At 36.6% G+C, this 23,095-nt stretch overlaps 2 protein-coding genes and 1 long non-coding RNA gene across 9 annotated transcripts in view; 1 reads left to right on the top strand and 2 right to left on the bottom strand.

Moving 5' to 3' along the window:
• Positions 1–2,896, bottom strand: part of trappc13 (trafficking protein particle complex subunit 13) — a 39,197-nt gene extending 36,301 nt beyond the window's left edge. For 2 of the 4 annotated variants that reach the window (NM_001244643.1, NM_199538.2), the window contains 2 exon segments: positions 1,852–1,920; positions 2,592–2,896. In NM_001244643.1, the coding sequence (NP_001231572.1) occupies positions 1,852–1,920; positions 2,592–2,637 (115 nt within the window). In that variant the 5' untranslated portion in view covers positions 2,638–2,896. 4 annotated transcript variants of the gene reach the window in all.
• A 358-nt stretch (positions 2,897–3,254) lies between these two features.
• pum3 (pumilio RNA-binding family member 3) lies at positions 3,255–21,948 on the top strand. 4 transcript variants are annotated; one of them, XR_015500387.1, is made up of 19 exons: positions 3,284–3,312; positions 3,569–3,644; positions 4,523–4,702; positions 4,802–4,940; positions 6,906–6,981; positions 7,061–7,154; positions 7,249–7,315; positions 8,505–8,679; positions 8,812–8,915; positions 11,507–11,585; positions 11,666–11,764; positions 11,852–12,619; positions 12,920–14,599; positions 14,985–15,182; positions 15,269–15,411; positions 17,051–17,273; positions 18,795–18,882; positions 19,073–19,163; positions 21,713–21,948. XR_015500387.1 is itself a non-coding variant. In NM_001353848.1 (18 exon segments), coding segments are annotated over 17 exon segments (1,890 nt in total). In that variant the 5' UTR covers positions 3,255–3,312; positions 3,569–3,574; the 3' UTR covers positions 21,840–21,948.
• LOC147842013 (uncharacterized) lies at positions 3,296–4,836 on the bottom strand. The gene is made up of 2 exons (XR_015500913.1): positions 4,288–4,836; positions 3,296–4,227 (listed from the first exon to the last, which is right to left on the bottom strand). It is a non-coding gene; the product is annotated as an uncharacterized LOC147842013 (long non-coding RNA).
• Positions 21,949–23,095: the final 1,147 nt, after the last annotated feature.

Genomic DNA, 23,095 nt, shown 5'->3' with positions numbered 1-23,095 from the left:
TGAGTTATTATACAAGTAAACTTTTTGCAGCTTAGCTCAATAAAATGATAAAACCATAAATCATATAAAAAAAAAACATATTACTGGGAATGTAATATAAGAGCACTTTCTTTTGGGATAAAAGAGGGATTAACAGATTGGGGTGACATGGAAAAGAAGTCATGTTCCCCTTCCTCTAGGCCAGCTCTACTCTACTCAGCTTTATCTGCTCCCCGTACATCTCGATTAAGCAATCCAGTGGTTTCTAATTCATTTAAAAATTAGAAACAGGTTAGAAAACATTTTAAGTGGCAAACAAGTTCTGTCTTAAGCCCACTGACTGAGAACCATTCATTTACCCCTTCTTAAACTGACTCTTTATTTCAGGATTTTCACTCCTTTAACGATCTTTTCATTGATAATTGTTTTTCAACGTTTCAACAATTAAGGCAGACATTTGATCTACCAAGTACCCTTTTTTTTATATATATATATATACAGTTGAAGTCAGAATTATTAGCCCCCTTTTGATTTTTATTTTCTTTTTTAAATATTTTCCCAAATGATGTTTAACAGAGCAATGACATTTTTACAGTATGTCTGATAATATTTTTTCTTCTGAAGAAAGTCTTATTTGTTTTATTTCGGCTAGAATAAAAGTAGTTATTAATTTTTTTTAAAACATTTTTGGGACAAAATTATTAGCCCCTTTAAGCTAATTCTTTTTTGGATAGTCTACAGAACAAACCATCATCATACAATAATTTGACTAATTACCCTAACCTGCCTAGTGCACCTTATTACCCTAGTTAAGCTTTTAAATGTCACTTTAAGCTGTATAGAAGTGTCTTGAAAAATTTCAAGTAAAATATTATTTACTGTCATCATGACAAAGACAAAATACATCTGTTATTAGAAATAAGTTTTTAAAACTATTATGCTTAGAAATGTGCTGAAACAATCTTCCCTTCATTAAACAGAAATTGGGGAAAAAAATAAACAGGGGCGCTAATAATACAGGGGGCTAATAATTCTGACTTCAACTGTATATATATATATATATATATATATATATATATATATATATATATATATATATATATATATATATATATATATATATATACACAAGGTCGCAGTTTTGCCCAAAATAATTTTATATAATTTCCAATGAACTACCAACTTCCCTAGTAGAAACTTTGTTTCTACAGAACCCATTTATGAAAGAAGGAATTTCAATTACATATAATAAATTATTTAAGTTAGAATGTGATGTTTCATTAGAGCATCTCAAAAGGGCATGGGAAGAGGATCTCGGAGCAGAAATTGAAAATTGACAATAGGAGGAAGGACAAGAACAAGTTCATTCTAGTTCTGCGTGTATCAGGCATAGGTCAATACAATTTAAGATTCTGCACAGAATCCACTTGTCCAAATTATGATGTTCCCTGCTGTAGACCCACTGTGTGATAGATGCAATAAAACCCAGGCACTGCTTGGTCATGTTTTAGAGTTGTTCTAAAATTGTTAATCATTGGATTTCAGTTTTTGAATTAATTTTAGAAGTGGTTGAAAAACAAATATACCCTGGGCCTATTTTAGCTATATTTGGTGTCAGTGATGATGCAGATTTATCTAATAATCATTGTACAGTAATTAGATTTATGACCCTTTTGGCATGTAGATTGATTCACTTTAAGAATAAGAATGTGAGCTTTCAAATCATATAATGTACATTTTTATTTTAAGCAGACTTTAATTTTTTTTTTTTTATCAGTTCATCGCTATCTTTTACAAAATGTGCACATTCTTTAAATGCTTCCTGGCAAATACTCCAAACTCACAGTTGATCTAAATGTATTTGGATTGTACCTGGAAGATCTCTGTCCTCACAGGTTACTGGCATATTTGTAAAAAGTGTAGGTTTGGTCAGCCGCATAACTAGAGGGAGAAACATAAGAGAGCATCACCTATAAAATAGTGACAGAGTATTTCAGCATAGAACACACATGATGATGTACAGTTAACACATGATGTTCACAGACTATAGAGCATTATCTAGATTTAATGCAATAAAGAGATATCACATAACTAAATATACAAAGAGAAGAACAAAATTATTTTATATTCTTCATTTATTTCAACAGTCTGACAATAATACGAAGAGTTATTATTCTGCAAGTGATAAAAAACAGAATAAAACTGCATAACTTACAAAAACACCAGTAAGCAATAATTTTACTATTATTTGATTAAATCCCACTAAAAGATAAATCTGTAGGTTTGATGCCAAAAACATTATCTGTCATTAGTTTACTAAAGCATATCAACGTAGTAGGAAACTATTAGACGCATATATTATGTCTGGTTTTTAAACTCTAAAAAGACAAAACACACTTTTAAACATCTGCCTAGTTATTAGAGAACTGAATTTAATGTTCATTCTGTATTTATCAGACACGGTTAGCGGCTTGCAGCTAGCAGGAATAGCCAGTTCACCGCTACAGCGGGCATGTCAGCGATGTTTATGAATGAGCGTAAACAAACAGCAAAGTTCAGACATTCCGCCGCACTTTCGGTACAAGAGTCAAAAAGGTAAACACTCGCCATACCTTTTAATGCCAGAAGATGCTCTTGTTTTGCCTGGTTGACATCCATCTTGTCTGCTGCAGTGGCTAGACCTTTCACCTGCAAATCAGCTGCTCACGGCGAGCACAGAGGGACAAAGCGCGTTGCAGCAGGCGTCAGTAAATAACCCTGCAGCACTTCCCATCAACGGTAATAAAATGAACTGTACGCTGGTGGATGGTTAAATTGTTTCCTGTCTCTGAAATGATATTAGAGACAATAAAAGGAATTGTTAACGTTACATAAAACACGCCTGGCCAGTTGTAAAGTGTCTCTGTCATTTGTGCATTGGCTTGACGTTACATGTCACGCTTTTATAAGGGGATGATTTTCGTTGCATTTACACAATTTTATTCTTATTATAAATGTATTTATTTTATTATTTTGTCCAGCAGATGTCACCAGCTTGTTGTGTTTCAAAGGCTTTTCATGAACCTCATTTTTAACAAATGGAAAATTGAAAAAATGAATGCTTTGATGAAAATACTTAACTGTTTCTCATTTTACCATAACGAAAACGTATTAAAATTAATTATAATAACTAAAAGATGCAAACTCTTTCTTGCGAATATTAAAATAGATTATTAAACGTATTTTGAGGGACTTTTAGTTTAGAATTCCAACACTGTTGCACACTGTCGCAAACGGCCAACATTAACTACGACATTTTTCAGATGCCGTAAAGTTGTTTGTCTGTACACATGGGTGAGTATTGAAACGTGTTCCATCGTATTTGGGAAAAACAACAAGATTTACTCTAGTTTAAGACGAGAAATGTTCTAACTTGCAAGCGTATGTGTAACACGTATTAGGCTACTTGCATGTCAATATTTTTAGACTTTAGTATGAGCAAATATAGTAAATTATATAGTTTCATCTCTACGGTTGCGTGAAGGCATAACGTAACATCTTTTGCTTTTGTAATATATTAAAAATCTAACAATTAATCAACGATTTGCAGTCCATTATGGAGGGTAAACCAAGAAAGAAATCATTCACTCCAAGAGACGGAAAGAAACCTTCATTCAAATCCAAAGGTAAACACATTTTAAAGTCTTGGGTCATATTTTGTAGTAAGATCTCCAAAGTTTTTACTTCACTGTAAGTCTGTAGTGTGATTGTACACAGAAAATTAAATTACAGTGTTTAAGTATCAACAAAAAATGTATAATATAGGTTTTGTTTTTTATATATTTGTATTTTTTTTTCTTGAGTTAAAATACTTACTTCAATACATATTTTACCATGATTTACCGCAGCCACCCACGATGTTGTCATTAAGTGTAGCACTAGATTAAAATGCAAAAATCTTTGGGCATATTTACTGTATTCAAGAATTACATTTTAACTATTTACTTAGTTATCCTCCATTTGTTTCAACGTATTTGAGCTTCTTTGTTCTGTTAAAAACAAAGGAAGATATTTTTGAAGAATACTGAAAAAAGCAGCCTTTGACTTTCATAGTTTTTCCCCAATATTCAACAAGAAAGAAAAATACATAAACGTTAACAACCATTTGAATGTGAGTTAATGATGGGGAAATTCCATTTTTTTTCTTTAAGATCACAATGCACTCTGGAAATACTCATTAGATCATTTATTTGAAATCTTTTTACATTGCTACTGTTTCAAACAACTGCGATTTACCATTTTGTCCAAAATACATTTTCAATGATTTACAATAATACCATAATAGTATGTTTGCATAGTCATTAGTATACCTTAGAATTAATATGTGGTATGTTTGTTTTGCTTGAACTTTTTAAGCAGACACTCTGTTTTAAATGCTTACTATGCAAATAACTACTTTTGTAAATTATGTAGAAACCAAAACAAGATGTCTTGTCTTTGACCAATTGACAAAAGCGTTGCCATATGGTTACATTGCATTAATATATGTGCTTACCTTGAAAAGGTAAACCTGGAGGAAAACCACAAGGCAAACGGCCATTCAAACCTCACAACAATGACAAAGGCAAAGGTTTTAGAAAGTCAGGTGGAGAAGGAGGACCACAGAAGTTCAACAGAAAACCAACAGATGGAAAATTTGCCAAGAAGAGAAAATTTCCTGGAGACAGAATCAAACAAGAGGAAGGTACTGATATCTCTTTATTGTCTTATTTGGGAATATGTGTGATTCTTAATAATGGTTGTTTTTCAGGTTGTTCAGTCTTTGTTGTTGTTTCTTTGACAGGTGCTGAGCGAAAAAAACCTAAATGGGATGAGTTTAAACAAAAAAAGAAAGAACTGAAGCTGAATCGTCAGCAGACTGATAGAAAAGAGAGCTACCAGATCGTAAGCAGAGCAAAGCAAGTGTGGGAGATGGTAAGACGGTGAGTGTTTGTGGGGCATTTTATGTAGTGATGCTTCTTTACTTACGGCCATTTTACTTTTGTAGAGGTTTGTGTCTCTTGGTGTTGTCTTTTTAGTATTTTTGACCAAAATGTTTTTTTTTATTTTTTTTATCAGAACTGCTGTATAAAACTTGAATATTTTGCCACTTGTTATGTGAACACAGATAAACATAAATTGATTTAAAAAGATTTTACCTGGTTTAAAAAAAATATTAACACTATTGCTGTTAGAAATGAATTTGAAGCCAATTAGAAATTAGATTTGAAAATAAAGTTTTCATATGATAATAAGTTAATACATTTTTTAAATGCAAATAAATGTTTTTTTTAATTGTCTTTTTAAAATACAGCCAAACAAAGGTTTGTGTTTCAAATTGTGTCAGTCGGAAATGTTATTTTTTGCTGTATGTGTTTAACATGAGGTAATACATGTTTTATAACCGCAGTATAAATATAACTAAGCCAGTTGTGTTGATGGCATAATTTATATGAATTATTTCAGCATGATGATTTCTGTACAACTTGTTTTGTTACTAGAGATGCCTTTCATATATTTGTTCAACAATAATATCAGTGTGCAAATGAATAATTAACTGGTTTAAATACTATTTTAAGTTAGGAATAATATACATCCAGTCAGCTGGTTTGCAGTATAAGGTCAGGCTTATCAGCAGATGTATAATACTGATGGGGTTTATCACGCAGTATAAATTACACTGCTTCTTGCCACAAAATTGATCCGAGCTGTATTTGCTAACTAGCTTTTTAAAAAGAAAGCTTGCAGAAAGAAAAGTGTTTCTTAATAAAAGCTTGTCAATAACACAAACAAACACAACAGTCAATATAATTTGCAGTACATGGATGAGCCTGTGTTATTTGTTTAGTCAGTTATTATTAGAGAATAATTACTTGGACATGTTGTAATTCACCAGAATTTAGCATTTCAGGGAGTAGTGTAATAATTACGGGTGTCAAAATTAATTGTTTCTTCGGTGCACTGTGATGCAGACGCGGACAATTCGGTATCTGTTCAGTAATAATCATAACCGGTTATTACTGACGTCATTTACCTCATATGCGCTCTGTCAGGAGGAAGGCAATCGCGAGTATTTACAACGCTCTAACTGCTTAATACTCTTAATAAACTGTGCACAATTGAATCAGTCTTTCACTGAGATATACAACAAAAGCCCCTATTTCACTGAGATCGAGAGAATGAAAGTACTCCATTTCTCTCTCTCTGTCTCTCTCTCTTTCTCACACACACACACAGTGGCCCATTTGACCTGTTGGCGTGGCTTTTCTTCTCCTCTCGGCTGTTTTACAGCGTTACTTCTGGATAAAGAAATGAGCGCGTGTCTGCAGAGTTTTCTTCACCGTGTCTTTCATACATCAGCTGTGAGATCGCCCCTGCCGCTCAGTGTCACTCATCTGTGAAGAGCGCATCGCGCAAGAGCCAATCGCATCCGTTTTTGTTGAGGGTGTGACCAATCAAAGAGGTGTAAGAGAACTAGACAAGGATCAGAAATTGAGTTGGATATTTATATTTGTTTATATTATTTGCTAAAAGCTTGTTTTGTTTAAAGTTACAGTTTATATATCTGACTGTTTGTAATAAATGACAAAATTGTATTACAAATAATATATAAATATAAATATATTCATACATTTTAATACAAGAACTGTTGCTGTGAAGAAAACTGTGTATGAAAAGCACCGTCGATGCACCAAAATATCGAATTGAACCGAATCGATGGCCTGATAATCGTAACCGAACCGTGAGACTAGTGTAGGTTCACAGCTCTAGTAATAATGTGAAATAGAAAGTGTAAAACTAAGCCGCTTAGTTTAAATGAATATTAAAGAACAAAGAAGTAGAAGTGCTAAAGAAAGACTCGTATCTGTCTGTCATAACATTCAAGTCTCATCTATTTGGAAATGCAGGAAAGACTGTGATAAGCAAAAAAGGACTAAACTGATGAAAGAGCTGCAGGATCTTGTAAAAGGCAAAATTAAAACGGTAAGTAGTAAACTCTTGTGGTATGTATTCACTGTTTGAAAGATAGAGTGTGATGTTAAGTTTGTCTTTTCTTTGCTAGATTGCATTTGCGCATGATTCCACGCGGGTGCTTCAGTGTTTTATTCAGTTTGGCAGTGATAAGCAGAGAAAGGAGGTGTTTGATGAACTCAAAGGTTGGTTTTTGCATCCGTCCTCTGTAACTGCATGTGTTTGTATCAACTGATTGTTTCTTACTGCCCTCCTCTACACCAATGTTTTGCTTTTTAGAACACATTGTGGAGTTGAGTAAATCAAAATATGCCAGAAACATTGTAAAGAAGTTCCTAATGTATGGGTAAGTCACTACCCCTTTTTATGACCCTCCTTAAAATTTATTTTTCATTAGGGCTGCACAATACTGGGAAAATATTTGATGTTAAGTGTTGCGATAACGTTTTATTTCTTACGTTGTATAACTTCCAGAACACTGTTTAATTTTATAGGTAATAGATATTTTTCTGAGCTAATTGAATCTAAAAAAACATATCAAGGTGCAAACGTTTAGACTTTAAATCACCATTCTCTTGCCGTTATCGTGATAGCGATAATATTTTAATATATTGTGCAGGCCTATTTTTAATGTAGTTTCATATAAAAGCATTAAATAAATCATATTCTTTGTTTCGATATGTATGGAAATGTGTTTGATTGTTCCGCTTTTGACATGATTAATTTATGGGCTGAACTTCCTGTTTGAGGAAAAAAGTATTAAAGCAAATCATTTTAAATAATAAAATTGTGCTACAGTTAAATCATATTCATAGTGCAAACTGAGCGAGAGGTATGTTTGGATTTGTGCCTTTATTATTAATATTGTCTGTCATTAATGTAATAATACGCTTCATTTTAACATGACATTAGTATCATAAGCATATCTGTGGTCAAAGATCTTCGAGTTCATTGTGTTTTGTTCCTCAAACATTATTATTTATTTTCTCATTTTATTTTCTACCGTACAGAAATGCTTAATATTTTCATAATATAGCTATGGCTTAGCATGTTTTCAGTTTTATGGGTCACTAATGGTCTGCTAAAAGAAATGTTTCTGTGAGGAGAATAATGACTTCTCACTTCTCACCAACATTTCTCACTTTACTGATTACAGGGAATTACCTCTCATTACTTCACTTTTTGCAGTTTGTTTTTAGTTACTTTAATAATTCACACAAAGGATCATTGAAAAAGGTGAATCGGTTTCATTCTAAATGATGAGCGTAGAGTTTTTAGGTTCAGTCTTTTTTTTATAATTATTTTTTAGGGGTTTTCACCTTTAATATTGTATTGGAAAGTAGAGAGCATTGACAGAAAAACATGTGGAATAGAGAGAGGAGAGGTGAAGGATCGGCATAGGACGGCGATACAGGAATCGAACTCGAGTCATCATGAGCACCGGAGTGCATCTATCGACACACTAACCACTACACCACTGGTGCCGACTTTAGGATCAGTCTTAACGGGAATTGTTTGCTTGTTTTGTCATGTAGGAGTAAAGAGCAGGTGGGTGAAGTGATGTTGGCTTTTAAAGGGAAAGTCAGGCAGATGCTCAGACACTCGGAGGCGTCTTCAGTTGTGGAATACGCTTATAATGATAAAGCCATCCTCTCTCAGAGACTCATGCTCACTGAAGAGCTCTATGGAAACACGTTCACCGTCTTAAAGGTACTCGTGTTCTTAGCTCTTGGATTCCTGTAAATGTCATCTTTTTAATGTAAATGAAATGATTTAAGTGTTTGTTGTACAGTAAAAAGTGATCAGTGAATCAGTGATGATTTTTCTTTCTTTTATTGTCAGTCATCAGTTTGTCCTACGTTAGAGAAAGTTCTGGAAGCAAATCCAGGGAAATTGGAGAGCATCTTGGATGAAATGAAGCAGATCCTTACACCCATGGCACAGAAGTGAGTAAATCTCAAAACAGATTATAAAGCACTCTAGTTTTTTTTCTTTCTGTCTTTACATGAGAAATGTAAGATGCTTTTCCATGGTATGCTGCTGTTTGGTTCAGTACTGTTCTCTTTCGGGGGCATTTGCACTTCATTCAAATGTGACATATTCACTAGGGGTATCAAAATTAATCGTTTCTTTGATGCACCGCAATGCAGACGCGGACAATTCGGTATCGGTTCAGTAATAATCATAACCGGTTATTACTGACGTCATTTACCTCATATGCGCTCTGTCGCGAGGGAGACGATCGCGAGTATTTACAACGCTCTAACTACTTAATACTCATGAACTGTGCACAATTTCACTGTGTGTTTGAGAATGAAAGTAGCCTACTCCATTTCTCTCTCTCTCTCGCTCGCTCTCGCTCTGTCTCTCTTTCTCACAAACACACACACACACACAGTGGCCCATTTGACCTGCTGGCGTGGCTTTTCTTCTCCTCTCGGCTGTTTTACAGCGTTACTTTTGGATTACAGAAACGAGCGCGTGTCTGCAGAGTTTTCTCCACCGTGTCTATCATAGATCAGCTGTGAGATCGCCGCCTGTCGCTTATCATTCATCTGAAGAGCGCAGCGCGAAAGAGCCAATCGCAACCGTCTTTGTTGAGGGTGTGACCAATCAAAGGGGTGTAAGAGAACTAGACAAGGATCAGAAATTGAGCTGGATATTTATATTTTATTTGTTTATATTATTTGCTAAATGCTCGTTTTTTTTAAGTTACAGTTTATATATCTGACTGTTTGTATTAAGTGACAAAATTGTATTACAAATAATAGCCTATATAAATATATTCATACATTTTAATACAAGAGCTGCTGCTGTGAAGAAAATATAAAAGCATCGTCAATGCACTGTGATGCACCGAAATATCGAATTGAACCGAGTCGATGGCATGATAATCGTAACCAAACCGAACCGTGAGACTAGTGTAGGTTCACAGCTCTAATATACACACTGCTGATCACAGATTGGCCCGAGAGATATTTCACTACCAGCATAAAGACTCCAAACATTTAAACAGTCAGCAGCAGCCAGGTTTGCTGACTGTGGGCTACAGTTTGGGTTGTTTTTGAACCCCAAAAAGGACTAAATGTGTGCTGTATGTTTTTCTGTAATTACTAACATCGGAGACTGTAAGGGTTCTGTACTTGCATTTATTTATTTTATATAATTGCAGACGTTACCGTAGGCTATTTCGCACAATCATTGATCTGCAGTTATAATCGAATGATGTTCATAGAAAGGTCATTAATGAACATTTATACACAAGTATTTTTGTGCATAAAACATCTGTTTTGTGAAAAGTGCTTCTCACATGATATGTCAATGACCCGTACAGCTTTACTGTGACATTTCCTCGACTAAAAATGACGTCATTTGAAACTTCCTGTTGTACACCACGCCCACAAAAAGGCTACCCTTTTGGCAGTGGACACGCAAGCCTAATAAAAGTGACCCGTACCGGACTGTACCACTCTGTGTAAACGGACCATAAATGGTACTAAACTGCAGTGGAAGTGCAATGTAAGCCGAACAAAATCGAACCAAAATGAGCTGTGCTAGGCAGAACCATACTGTAATGCGAAGTGAAAAGAAAGTTTAAATTGCAATGAATGAATTTATACACCACTGTTTGCTATACACCAAATGTGCTTTCTCACTACTACCAGTGCCCAATGCCCTTAAAAGGAAACCATAAAATATAAAAATAAAAGGCTAATTCAAAATATTTAGAACCTTGCATGTACATTTCTGCTTTTGGGAGATTTGATTATTTAAAGTGTTTTTATTAGTATATATATTTTAATGTTTCCTGGGATACTATTGTAAATAAAGCAGTTCTGGATTCATGCTTCTTTAATATGTGTTGTTCAAAGGCAGGATGAATATAAAATACCATGTAAACCCTTCAAAGGGCAGTCAGTTTCCCTTATTCATTTATATAAACTCCTACTCCAATTGTATTGGGATTTGTTTGGCATCTAAACCACTTTGAATCCTCACATATTTGTATCGAACTAGCTTGTGGGTCATCATTACAACCCTAGATGTAAATAGTACACTGGCATGACTTTACAGACAAAGTTGTATTTTGTAAAAATTATTATTATCTAGGAGTGGGAATCTTGAGGGACTTTGAGATCCGATTTTGATTCTGAAAGTCACAATCCTATTTCAAAAGAATTCTCAACTTTTCTCGATATTTTTCCTTTTTTCTAATTGCAACGCATAAGCAGAGTGGACCTATAATTACCCAGCTGTCTAAATAAAGTGAATTTTGCAGAATGCATATGTGCAACTAGCATTTTTTTTGTTTTGTTTAGAGCTCATGTCTGCGCAGGCTTGCATTGTCGTCATCTATTTTGAATACAGAATCAATTCTGGCAATGGCAACTTTTGACTTTTGACTTTTTCCTCCCACCTCTATTATTATTGTACAAAGCATACCAAAATGCCACCTATCTGTACTAGGATCCAATGAAGTCATCTGCTCATAGTGCTTTTGTATTTTTTGAATTAATGCATTATATTTCTTATGTAGAGAGGCTGTCATTAAACATTCATTGGTTCACAAAGTTTTCCTGGACTTCTTTGAGCACGCTCCGGACAAACAGAGAACGGTGAGATCTTCGTCTAGATTGACTACCAGTCTTATTGTCGTCCACATACTCCACTGATGTCTGGTGTGTAATATTTTCAGGAGATGATTGAGTCGATCAGAGAGGCCGTCGTGTACATGGCACACACACACGATGGAGCCAGAGTCACCATGCACTGTTTATGGCACGGCACAACTAAGGTCAGAACTCTTAAAGATCATCATCATATTGGACCGTTCATGATCGCTGGAGTGTGACATGCTGCTCTTCTTTTGTTTTTAATGCAGGACCGAAAGGTTATAGTAAAAACGATGAAATCGTATATTGCAAAGTTTGCCATGGTAAGTTGCCTTTTAGTTTCTCAGAGATCTGGATTATAATGATAATGATACAGGCTTCTGACAAATGTTGTGATCATTCATGCTATTGGTGTGATTTCTTTTTGTTCGAGGTTGCTCTGGTGCAATTGCCACTTTACAAAACTGAGAAATGTTGCAATTTCTGTTGTTAATGAGGAACGTTACACCAAAAGTGGAGTGAAACGGCACTGCTTGTTTAAACCAGAACATTTATCTGGTCGGATCCAAAAAAGACAATGTGTCTATGCCTGAATGTGGTTATGACCTCAGTCACATGAAAATGAAAAATTGAGTTTTGAGTAGAGTGCTCTGAAACCACAAATGTAAGAATTGATTAAAACTGATTTAAAGTGAATGGGGCTGGAAGCTGAGGGGGGATTGGGGCTGTGATGCGGCGTGGCGCGGCTGTTCAGACTGACACTGACACAAGGAGTCATGGTGTTAATTTGTTTCTTTAATGACAGCAGTAAAAAACTGAATTATTTAAACTGGACAACCGTACAAGGTAAAAATGAACATTTATTTTTGTATCTTTTTTTTGATCCGCAAAGTGTGCAGCTTTTGTCACTGCAGTGTATCTTTTTGGGCTTGTACAGCCAAGGGGAAGTATTGCCGCTCTGCCAGCCAAGTTGGGTCAATGCTAGAGATGCTCCAATTATTTGATGACCAACTAAACTTCTCTGACCACATTTCTATGTAATGTAATGTAATGTGTGTATTTATATAGCGCATTTATTGTGTATGGCCATACACCCAAAGCTCTTTACAATCATGAGGGGGGTCTCTCCACACCACCACCAGTGTGCAGCATCCATTTGGATGATGCGACGGCAGCCACAGGACAACGGCGCCAGTGCGCTCACCACAAACCAGCTATTGGTGGAGTGGAGAGACAGTGCTCGAGCCAATTTGGTGGAAGGAGATGATTGGGAGGCCATGATCGTAAGGGCCGATAGAGGGACTTTGGCCAGGACACCGGGGTTACACAGTTTCTAGAACTGCTCGATCGTGCAGATTCGCACTCTATAACATCAGAAAGATCCGACCCTTCTTATCTGAACATGCAGCTCAACTCCTTGTTCAAGCTCTTGTTCTCTCCAGACTGGATTACTGCAACTCTCTACTAGCGGGGCTTCCAGCTAACTCTATCAAGCCTCTTCAGCTGCTCCAGAACGCAGCAGCACGAGTGGTCTTTAAAGAACCTAAAAAAGCACATGTCACTCCGCTACTCACCAGTTTGCACTGGCTGCCAGTTGCTGCTCGCATCAAATTCAAAGCTCTGATGTTCGCCTACAAAGCGACTTCTGGCTTTGCTCCTTCTTATCTGCTCTCACTTCTGCAGATCTATGTGCCCTCCAGAAACTTGCGTTCTGTGAATGAATGTCGCCTCGTGGTTCCATCCCAAAGAGGGAAGAAATCACTTTCCCAAACGCTCACGCTCAATCTGCCCAGTTGGTGGAATAAACTCCCTAACTGCATCAGAACGGCAGAGTCTCTCGCTGTTTTCAAGTAACGACTAAAAACCCAACTATTTAGTCTCCACTTCACTTCCTAATCTGCAATTGCCTCTCTGGATATACCACTAACTGTAAAAACTCTCTAAAAAACCCAAACAATTTTACTAATGCTTCTTAGACTTTACAGACCTGAAACTTGCCTATAGCACTTATTCATTGTTGCTCTTATAGTTGTGTAAATTGCTTCCTTGTCCTCATTTGTAAGTCGCTTTGGATAAAAGCATCTGCTAAATGACTAAATGTAAATGCAATCAGGATTTTTTCAGCCAATACAGATTCCTGATTCCTTGTCATGGTGATTGTCTGATACTGAGCACTGATTCTGATGCTTCAAGCTTTATAATGCATTGAGCACATTTTCCATCTAAGTATGAACCATGAGAGAAGATCTAGCCTTACCTCAGAGAATAAATTGAGGATGCTGCATATAATCCCTTAAACACGTATCTTATAACCATTTAGGTGCGAATGTGTCATTGCCAGAAGAAGCTTTATAGAAGATAAAACATCCATTTATTTCACTCTGGCTTAGTTCCTTATTTATCAGGGGTTGTCACAGCGGAATGAACTGCCACAGAAACAAATATAACACAGATATAAAAATTGTTATGAAAAATTATAATGCAATTTGGAAACATTGCAAATGATGAAAGAAGAATTCAACATGTCTCAATCAAGATCAAGTTTGGAGCTCACATATAATGCAGAAGTTAAAATGAATACCTATAAATCTATTACTTCGTTATTAAAAGGAAACAAGCCTATAAACTACTGTTTATAGCAATGAGTGTATTACAAGAACTAAAAATAAATCCAGACAGCTTTTAGTGGACTTGTAATATTGTCAAAAACACAGAACTTTCAGTTGATATATGTAAAAAGGTCTAAATACATGCATGACCATTCAAATATTTTGCTCGTCTCCAACTAGTGACAGCTGATCTCTCAATGAGGGAGGGAGAGAGAGAGAGAGAGAGAGAGAGAGATAGGGATTTGCACTAACGATATCTTTACCTCTTTGTTCATTTAACCTAACTAATGTAATCCTTAGACCATCACTGTGCCTCTCGCAATCTGTTGTCTTGCTCATACACTCTCCTCGCCATGATTTCCGAGTATTCTTACTCATTTTTGGGGATTGCGGGGCTGGTATAAATTTGCGGGAGACTCGCGGAGCTTCTGGAAGCGGTCACAAGGTTGGATGAGATGCTAGATAGGGGCGAACTCATCACAGCAGCACAAGCCGTGCCAATAAACTAAACAGAGGTCTCATCGCATCTGTATATATTTTAGCGGCTGTGACGTGAAGCCGTTCGGAGGGTGGGGTGCCCCCCTAATATAATGGTAGGGGAAACACTGAAACTGCCGACATGGACATTTTAATTAAAAAAGCACCAGCATTTACTATGGATGGTATTGTGGCAGTAATTTTGGATAGTTATATCACATTTTATTTTATTGTAAACATAAACATTTATTCAGCCAAGTGATTTTTGTGTTCTTTTAGTATGTGTAATATTTTGCTAAATATTAGTTAATATTAGTTTGCGCATATTTCTTGCTAAATTGGTTCCACCAAAGAAAAACTATGAAATACATATGCATCTATATATTTATTATTTATATTGATTTTGTAATTTAATACAATTCTTAATTTTCAGGGTGAATATGCTCATCTTGTACTTTTGGCTGCATTCGATTGCATTGATGACACCAAGCTGGTTAAACAAATTATTATCTCAGTAAGTTCTCTTAAGGTTTTTTTTTTATTAGTTATATTTGTTGACTTGGTTGTTGTATAATAATATGTGTCTTCTTTTGTTCTCAGGAAATGGTTAGTTCCTTATCTGAAATAATCAGCAATAAACACGGTAAAAAGGTGCTGCTTTACCTGCTGAGTCCTAGAGACCCTGCTCACCTCTTACCTGAAATCATTCAAGTGCTGGAGAAAGGGGACGGCAATGCGCACAGGTTAGTCAAGCAAGAAAATTGACACTTCTCTACAAATATATTAGTGTTGTTGTCACAATTATTTATAATTTGATACGTTATTACGTACAATATATTACAGATTTTTTTGCAAAAAAATAAAAATGACTTATTTCATGATGTCTTTTCTCAAAATTTGCAAAAAATATTTGTGACATCTCTCTTTAAAGCCAAAGTGCAAATTATTTGTATTCCTGTCTGTACTAGTCTTAAAACTCTCACCTCCCACTTTATTAGGTACATCTTACTAGTACCAGGTTGGACCCCTTTTTGCCTTAATCCTTTTTGGCATAGATTCAACAAGGTACTGGAAATATTACTCAGAGATTTTGGTCCATATTGACATTATAGCATCACACTGTTGCTGCAGATTTGTCAGATTTGCACATCCATGATGTGAATCACCTGTTCCACCACATCCCAAAGATGCTCTTGTATTGAGATCTGGTGACTGTGGAGGCCATTTGAGTACAGTGAACTCATTTTCATGGTCAAGAAACCAGTCTGAGATGATTCGTGCTTTATGTCGTGCTGCGATGTAGCCATCAGAAGACTACCTGATCAACATTGCATTCCTCAAAAAAAAAACCTCTTGCAATAGATGCAGTCACCTCATGCTTGTGATGCGGTACAATCCGTAAACTTCGCCCATTAAAATAATGACTTGATCTTTATACTGTAAAATCATGACTATATTTAATTATTGATCGTGGGGGGCACAAATATTGTTATCGTGATCATAATGCGTTTAATCTTGTAGCCCTAGCTTGAACCAGTCTGGGCATTCTCCTCTCACATCAAGTCATTTGGGCCCACAGAACTGCAGCTCACTGGATATTTTCTCTTTTTCAGACCATTCTCTGTAAACCCTAGACATGGTTGTGCGTGAAAATCCCTATAGATCAGCAGTTTCGGAGATACTCAAACCAGCCCATCCGGCACTAAAAACCTTGCTACGTTCAAAGTCACTTAAATACCCCTACTTCCCCATGTTGATGCTTGGTTTGAACTGCACCGATCATCTTGAGTTTCTGCCAAGTGATTTATTAGAAATTTGCTTTAACGAGCAGTTGGACAGGTGTACCTAATAAAATGTCCGGTGAGTGTATACTATTATGGAAAGGTAATCGCCTCTGAAGGAACACCAAATTTCTTCAAGTGCATAAAATAACACTAAAAAATCAGAGCACATCTAAGGACAAGTCTTAAAGATCATCATCATATTGGACCATTCGTAGTCACTGCCACTTGCTTGTGGGACATGTCTTGTATTTAAACAGGACCAACTTTCTTTACAAGTGTTACTTTTGTGTACTTTCTATGGGCAAATAAAAGTCTGATATATTAAGCCTAAAATATAAAAAAAGTTTTTTTGTTTTTTTTTTGCCAAAAACGTTTTCTGTCATGTTTAGTGCAGATTTGTTATAACAACAAACAACATGAGGCTATTTTATTGGTTTATTAAAAAAACAAATCATAGACTTGTTTTGTAGGAAAGGAACATGAAAAAAATCTGATGGGGTGATGCGCTCCAGTTATGTAATGATAGAAGAAAGACTGATAAATGTTGATGCAGAAATGCTCCAGTCCAGTTCTGAACCTCATTGTGTTTCTCCTCTAGTAAAAAGGATGTGCTGATCAGGAGAAAGGAGCTGCTGGAGGCCGCGTCTCCTTCTCTGCTGAATCATCTGTGTGAAAACGCTCAGTCTATGGTCATGGATAAATCCTGCTGTGTGGTGGTGAGCGACATACTGGGCTCTGCTGTTGGAGATCTCAGACCTGCTATGGAGGCAGTGGCAGCTCTGGCAGATGGACCCCTTATACCAGGTGGAAAGGATGGACAGGTAATGAATGTGTAGAAGATATGTGCAACGCCATCAGTACAGTATTAATGCATGGCTTTAATTAATACTGCAATAATAACCTATGCAGTATCGAAACAAAAAAATTAGAGCTGAAACAGGAATAGACTAAATTATATTGGAAAAATCTTATATTTTATTTTTTCAAATTGTACATTGTAATATACAATATTTCAAATATACATTGGAATACAATTTTTCTAGTGGTGTAACACAGGGATTCTCAACCGGTATTCCGTGGCCTACTAGTGGGCCTCAGCAATCTTGCAGGTGGGCCGCGAGAATGCTTAAAATTAACTCTCAATATTATACTATAATTTTTGGACTTCATTATTAATATGCTATATTAAAATGATCGAAGTAATGCACTTTCTCCAAATCTCTTCAAATTCGACGCAAAAGTGAAAGTCTCTCTTTGTGTATTTTATATTTTATAACTATTTAATAGATCCACATAATTGTCCAAATTAATGTCCTGTGAGCGATTTATAAGAGATGTGCGCCCATACAGGAGGATCTAGCAAGGCTCAATAGTGTTTTTGCCATAGAATGGAAACTTGCGTATGAGCTTCTGACGCGCTTAATCAGAGCTGTTCACTGTTCATGTCAGCGATCTCCCAATAATGTCTAGCTGCAAAGTCAACCGCCGTCAGATTGATACGTTTTAACAGACTTGAGGTATTTTACATTGGTCTGTATTTGTGAATAGTAGACATTTAATTGTAGATATTTAGTCATTCTAGTTTAAAGCGGAAGCTGGTCTTTTGTAATCTCCCTGTTGACCTTAAAAAAAGTTTTCATATATAAGATATATTAAACATATTTATGGATATGTTTATAAATAAAGGTTTAAATGAGCATTTCATACAAATATTTTAGAGAAAATATCATACGTATGTTGAGATCCCGATCTTATGATGATTAATCGTGCAGCTTACACTGAATGCTTTAACGCAGGCTAAACGAGTAGTGACAGAAAACACATTAAACCTAAAAAGACTATTGCAGATACACACATTGCAATATCGATGCTGAAACGCTATATTGTGTAGCTTGAATTTGTTGAATTAGAATTTGTTGTATGTAATTGACTTGATTTAAAAGGGGCTGAACAGTTGTATTTTATTGAAATTAACAATGATTAATAAATATTTTAGGAAATGTATTGCTTTTTTAATTAACGTGAGCCAACTGCAGCTTTTATTTTTATATTTGAATTTATTTTTAGTTTTTGTTCACAGAATTATTAAAGAAAACAAATTTTAACTGAAAACTTAAAACTTGTAACTTCATATTTATGATGGACTTTAGCTGACATGAATTTGCAGTTATTTAACTAACATTAACATAGATTAACAAAGCTTTTTAAGCAATTGTTGACAAATTAGATTGTATTATAAGTGTTACCTTTTTATTCCGAATTTTTTAATAGAAACATATAAAACAGGAACATTACAGGATGTCTTTCGTATGGTAGTGGTTTGACGGTTGTGTTTCCTGTAGCTGCATATGGCTGAACACCCCGCTGGTCATCTGGTGCTGAAATGGTTGATTGAGCAGGACACCAAGATGAAGGACACAGAGAGAGAGGGCAAGTACAAAATGTCACATCATGGCTTCAAAACATTGAGCTGAAGGCTTTATGGGAATACTGAGGATACTTTTAGACTTCCTTTTCTATTCCTAGAAGTTTTCTTTCATGTAAACATGTTAATAAAAATACAAACTGAGTGGTTTTCCATGCAAACACATGTTTTATTTTGCCTCATTTTGATCCACAGAGCGTTTTTCAAGGATTCTTCTAGAGAAGGTTGGGTTGGAGAACCTCAAGACATGGGCTTCGGTCAACCGTGGTGCCATTATTCTTTGTTGGTAGGTTTATGACCTCTACAAATCTAAAAAATAGCTAAATGAACTGCCTTTTTACAGTGTCTTCCACTAATGTTTGGTACACTTGGTAAATATGAGCAAGAAACATTTTTTTTTTTGCCTCCCTCTTTCCAAATGTATTTCATTTCCTCTTTCTAAAAGCTACCTCTCGTCTGACCTGTCTTCCTCTAAAATGTGTAATGTTTGTGTATGATCGGAGGGGTCAAATTTCGCAATATGTACTAGTGTATGTGACAAATAAAGGCTTCATCATAATCATCATGAAATTTCAGACGTTAGTTGGATCTTGGGGGCAGAACGTCTCCAAAGTCGCCACAGTCTGTCTGTAATGGCTTCAACAACAACCAGGGCCGGTCCGTCCATAGAGGCGACCTAGGCGGGCGCCTAGGGCGGAAGAATAGAGAGGGCGGCGTCCCCGAAACTACCCTCGCTATCCGCGCCCTCATCCGCGTCTAGGGTGGCAGAATAGAGAGAGTGGCATCCCCGAAACTACCCTCGCCACCCGCACCCAGTTATGTCCGTGTCTAGGGCGGCAGAATAGAGAGAGCGGCATCCCCGAAACTACCCTCGCCACCCGCGCCCACAGTTATATCCGTGTCTAGGGCGGCAGAATAGAGAGGGCGGCGTCCCCGAAACTACCCTCGCTATCCGCGCCCTCATCCGCGTCTAGGGTGGCAGAATAGAGAGAGTGGCATCCCCGAAACTACCCTCGCCACCCGCACCCAGTTATGTCCGTGTCTAGGGCGGCAGAATAGAGAGAGCGGCATCCCCGAAACTACCCTCGCCACCCGTGCCCACAGTTATATCCGTGTCTAGGGCGGCAGAATAGAGAGGGCGGCGTCCCCGAAACTACCCTCGCTACCCGCGCCTTCATCCGTGTCTAGGGTGGCAGAATAGAGAGAGCGGCATCCCCGAAACTATCCACGCCACCCGCGCCCACAGTTAATCCGTGTCTAGGGCGGCAGAATAGAGAGGGCTGCATCCCATAAACTACCCTCGCCACCCACGCCTCAGTTATAACCGCGTCTAGGGCGGCAGAATAGAAAGAGTGGCGTCCCTGAATCTACCCTCACCACCCGCGCCCTCAGTTATATCCGCGTCTAGAGCAGCAGAATAGAGAATCAGTCAATCAATAAACTTCATTTAAACATTTTCTGCTATTTTACAGACTTAATTATCTGGATATTATTGCTTATATTAATTAAACTACTCAAATATTAATACAAGTCACTTTGTTAAACTGTAGAATTGAGTCAAAAGTCAAAGATCAACATCCTATAATGCATTTCACAACCAGAAATAAACAGAAAAATACAAAAAAATGTTAATTAACAGATTGTTTTTACAGTGTAGTTAACACAAAGAAAAGAAGGAAATGACATTACAATGTAGAGATTATTTTTAGACCACATTTCCATGTGGTTCAGGTGTGTTTGATTTTGGTTGCAACTGAAATCTGCGTGAAGGTGGCTCTCCAGGAACAGGGTTGGCCACCCCTGGTATATACACTTAACACACACTTTCCACAGGAACGAAGAAAAGAGCGCTCTTATTATCATCTGTTAGTCAGCGCCCGCTCTTTTTTTTTTCTGGTCATGGCACCTTTGCCATGTGCAGTGTAAAAGCAGACAATAGGATATGAGTCACTTTTAAAAGATAATGTAAGCAGGTCAGCAATAAAATCAGATCCAGTCACAAAATCGAAGTTGACCATCAAGAACTGCAGAGTAAATGCAGCCTAAGAACAAACGCAAGCATCATCATTTTCTTTTTGCTAATATTTCAAGCAAAAGATCAAAATGTTAAACAAAGACATTCTTTTCCTAGGCGCCTTTTGATCGTTGTCATCAAGGGGCCAATTTATTGTATGTACTCCAGTTCAACTTTAAAGTAATTGGTTGTAAATGTGCCACAGCAGCAGCTATTGTTCAGTGAGCGCTGGTTAAATACCGTGAATATACACACAGAAAAAAAACACCCATACGCTCAGTCATGTTAAAAAACCCCTGCTTCACAAAGCCTTTAAAATACTGCTGGGCCTAAGACATCTCAAACGCTCTTTCTCTGCACATTTACTGCTCTTCCATCACACTGTCGATTATTAGCTGGAGGAATTTCTTACAGTGAGCTTTGGGTTAAGCACATCTTCCACAGTCCTGCTTCATTATTCCACGCTGTTGTCTGTATGCTAATAAAGGGCTAAACCGTGGCTCGCAGCTGCCATTGAAACCGGCAAGCCCTTGAGTTACAACCCGCAAAGGATTATGGGTTCTTTCCACTCCCTGTCTCTGCCTCAGTCTTTGTGCATGACCTCTTATAATCTCCCTAAGACTTTAAGCAGAGAGAGATTTGTTTCTTTATTTTCTCAGCCTGGACTGTTTGTTTTATTGCGATGTCACTTCTTTTTCGCCTACCAATCAGAGATAAGGAATTGGAAGTCTTATGTTGTATGCACGTTTAATCTGTGAATGGATCTCCAAATCCGTTGCTTTCGGCTGCTTTATTTGGTTTTGTTTGTTGTGTTTTCACAGTCTTCTCCAGAGCGCAGATGAAAGTGTTGCTGAAGAAGTGAAAGCTATGCTGAAATCCAGCATTCCTGAGCTACAGCGGCTCCAGAACTCAAAAGGAATTGAGGTTCTGCTTGAAAAACTTGCATAAAAAAAGTTCGATCTATCAATGATTTTTCTTAGTTTTCTTCAGTTTTTTTAAAATTGTGCATTTCTATGATGTTGTATGTAAATACAAATTACACACAATGAGACCTGGATTTGTGTTCTGAATATTTGTTGTGAATTGATTTAATATTTAACGTTAGTCCTTTTAATCTATCGTATGAAAGCAGTTAAGGATATAAGCATGTGCATCTTGATGCATTGCCAACGATTGAATACACTTATTAAGCAGCCAGCAATATGAAACAATACTCTGATATCAGGATGGAGTATGATATGATTTCGAGCTCCATCATAAAGGGCGTTTGCTAATGTTGGTGTTGTCAATCTGGCAACCTACAGTGCTCAGCATATATAAGGACACCCCTCACAAATCTAGCTATTAAGTTCATATTTTTAATAGGAAGCTATACAATATTATATCTGTGCACATATTGTATGTAGGTTAGTCAGTACTGAAGCCAAATCTGGAGCTTACCTAACAAAATAACTTTCGACAACGGTCCAAAAATGAGTACACCCAAAGTTATGTTATAGAAAAATAAGGGTTCATACTGTCATGGAAAACCTGGATAAGAAAAACCCACAAGGTTTTGGAGAAGTCATGGAAATTAAATTTACATTGTCATTTAGCAGATTTTTGTCGAAAGCTACTTAAGCTGCGGTCGCTCAAAGATCTGTTGTACGGTCCTGCAAAAAGGGCAGGGTTAAGCGATATAATTAGATGTTAATAAAAGTGAGCAATTGCTCCATATTTTAAATTTCTTATTTTAAATCATCTTTTGTTGGTCTAACGCAATCATGTGATGTGATTTCACAAGTAAGAATTGACCAAGCTTGAACTTGCTTGTGCAATGCAGTGACGTGAAACTTGTCGCACGTCTTTGAGTTTCTGGTCTGCTGCATTCACATGCCTACGTATGGAAGTGTATGGAGCAAAAAGTGAAGTGATCGCAGCTTTAAAATTGTAGTATTTCCTACTATTTCTAGTTTAACAGACTGTTTCCATTATCTAAAATTAGTTTGACAAATATCTGTGTACTGGAATGGAGGTTAGAGGTTTTTACTTTTCTTTTTTTTGGCCAAAAACATGCTCTCATTATTAGTGTTGTGTAAGCATCTTCTGACTTACATAGTTATAAAATGACATTTAAACTTAGGAGATTGTTGCATGTTTTATGATATGCTGTAATAAATTTGAACATGCATAGCTTTTGTTATTATTGTAAAAATAGCATAGAT

This window comes from Danio rerio, chromosome 10 (assembly GCF_052040795.2).
Source record: "Danio rerio strain M-AB ecotype USA chromosome 10, GRCz13ab, whole genome shotgun sequence".
NCBI classification, from domain to species: Eukaryota; Metazoa; Chordata; class Actinopteri; order Cypriniformes; family Danionidae; genus Danio; species Danio rerio.
The sequence above is the reverse complement of the archived record's forward strand: the minus strand, read 5'-3'. Positions and strand labels throughout refer to the sequence as shown.

Bases quoted from the DNA above. Each gene is read 5' to 3' on its own strand.
- pum3 (XM_087269486.1), top strand. From the start codon at position 3,575: ATGGAGGGTAAACCAAGAAAGAAATCATTCACTCCAAGAGACGGAAAG. The intron at 11,586-11,665 runs GTGAGATCTTCG...TAATATTTTCAG, and splicing joins CTCCGGACAAACAGAGAACG to GAGATGATTGAGTCGATCAG. The intron at 18,883-19,072 runs GCAAGTACAAAA...TTTGATCCACAG, and splicing joins GAAGGACACAGAGAGAGAGG to AGCGTTTTTCAAGGATTCTT.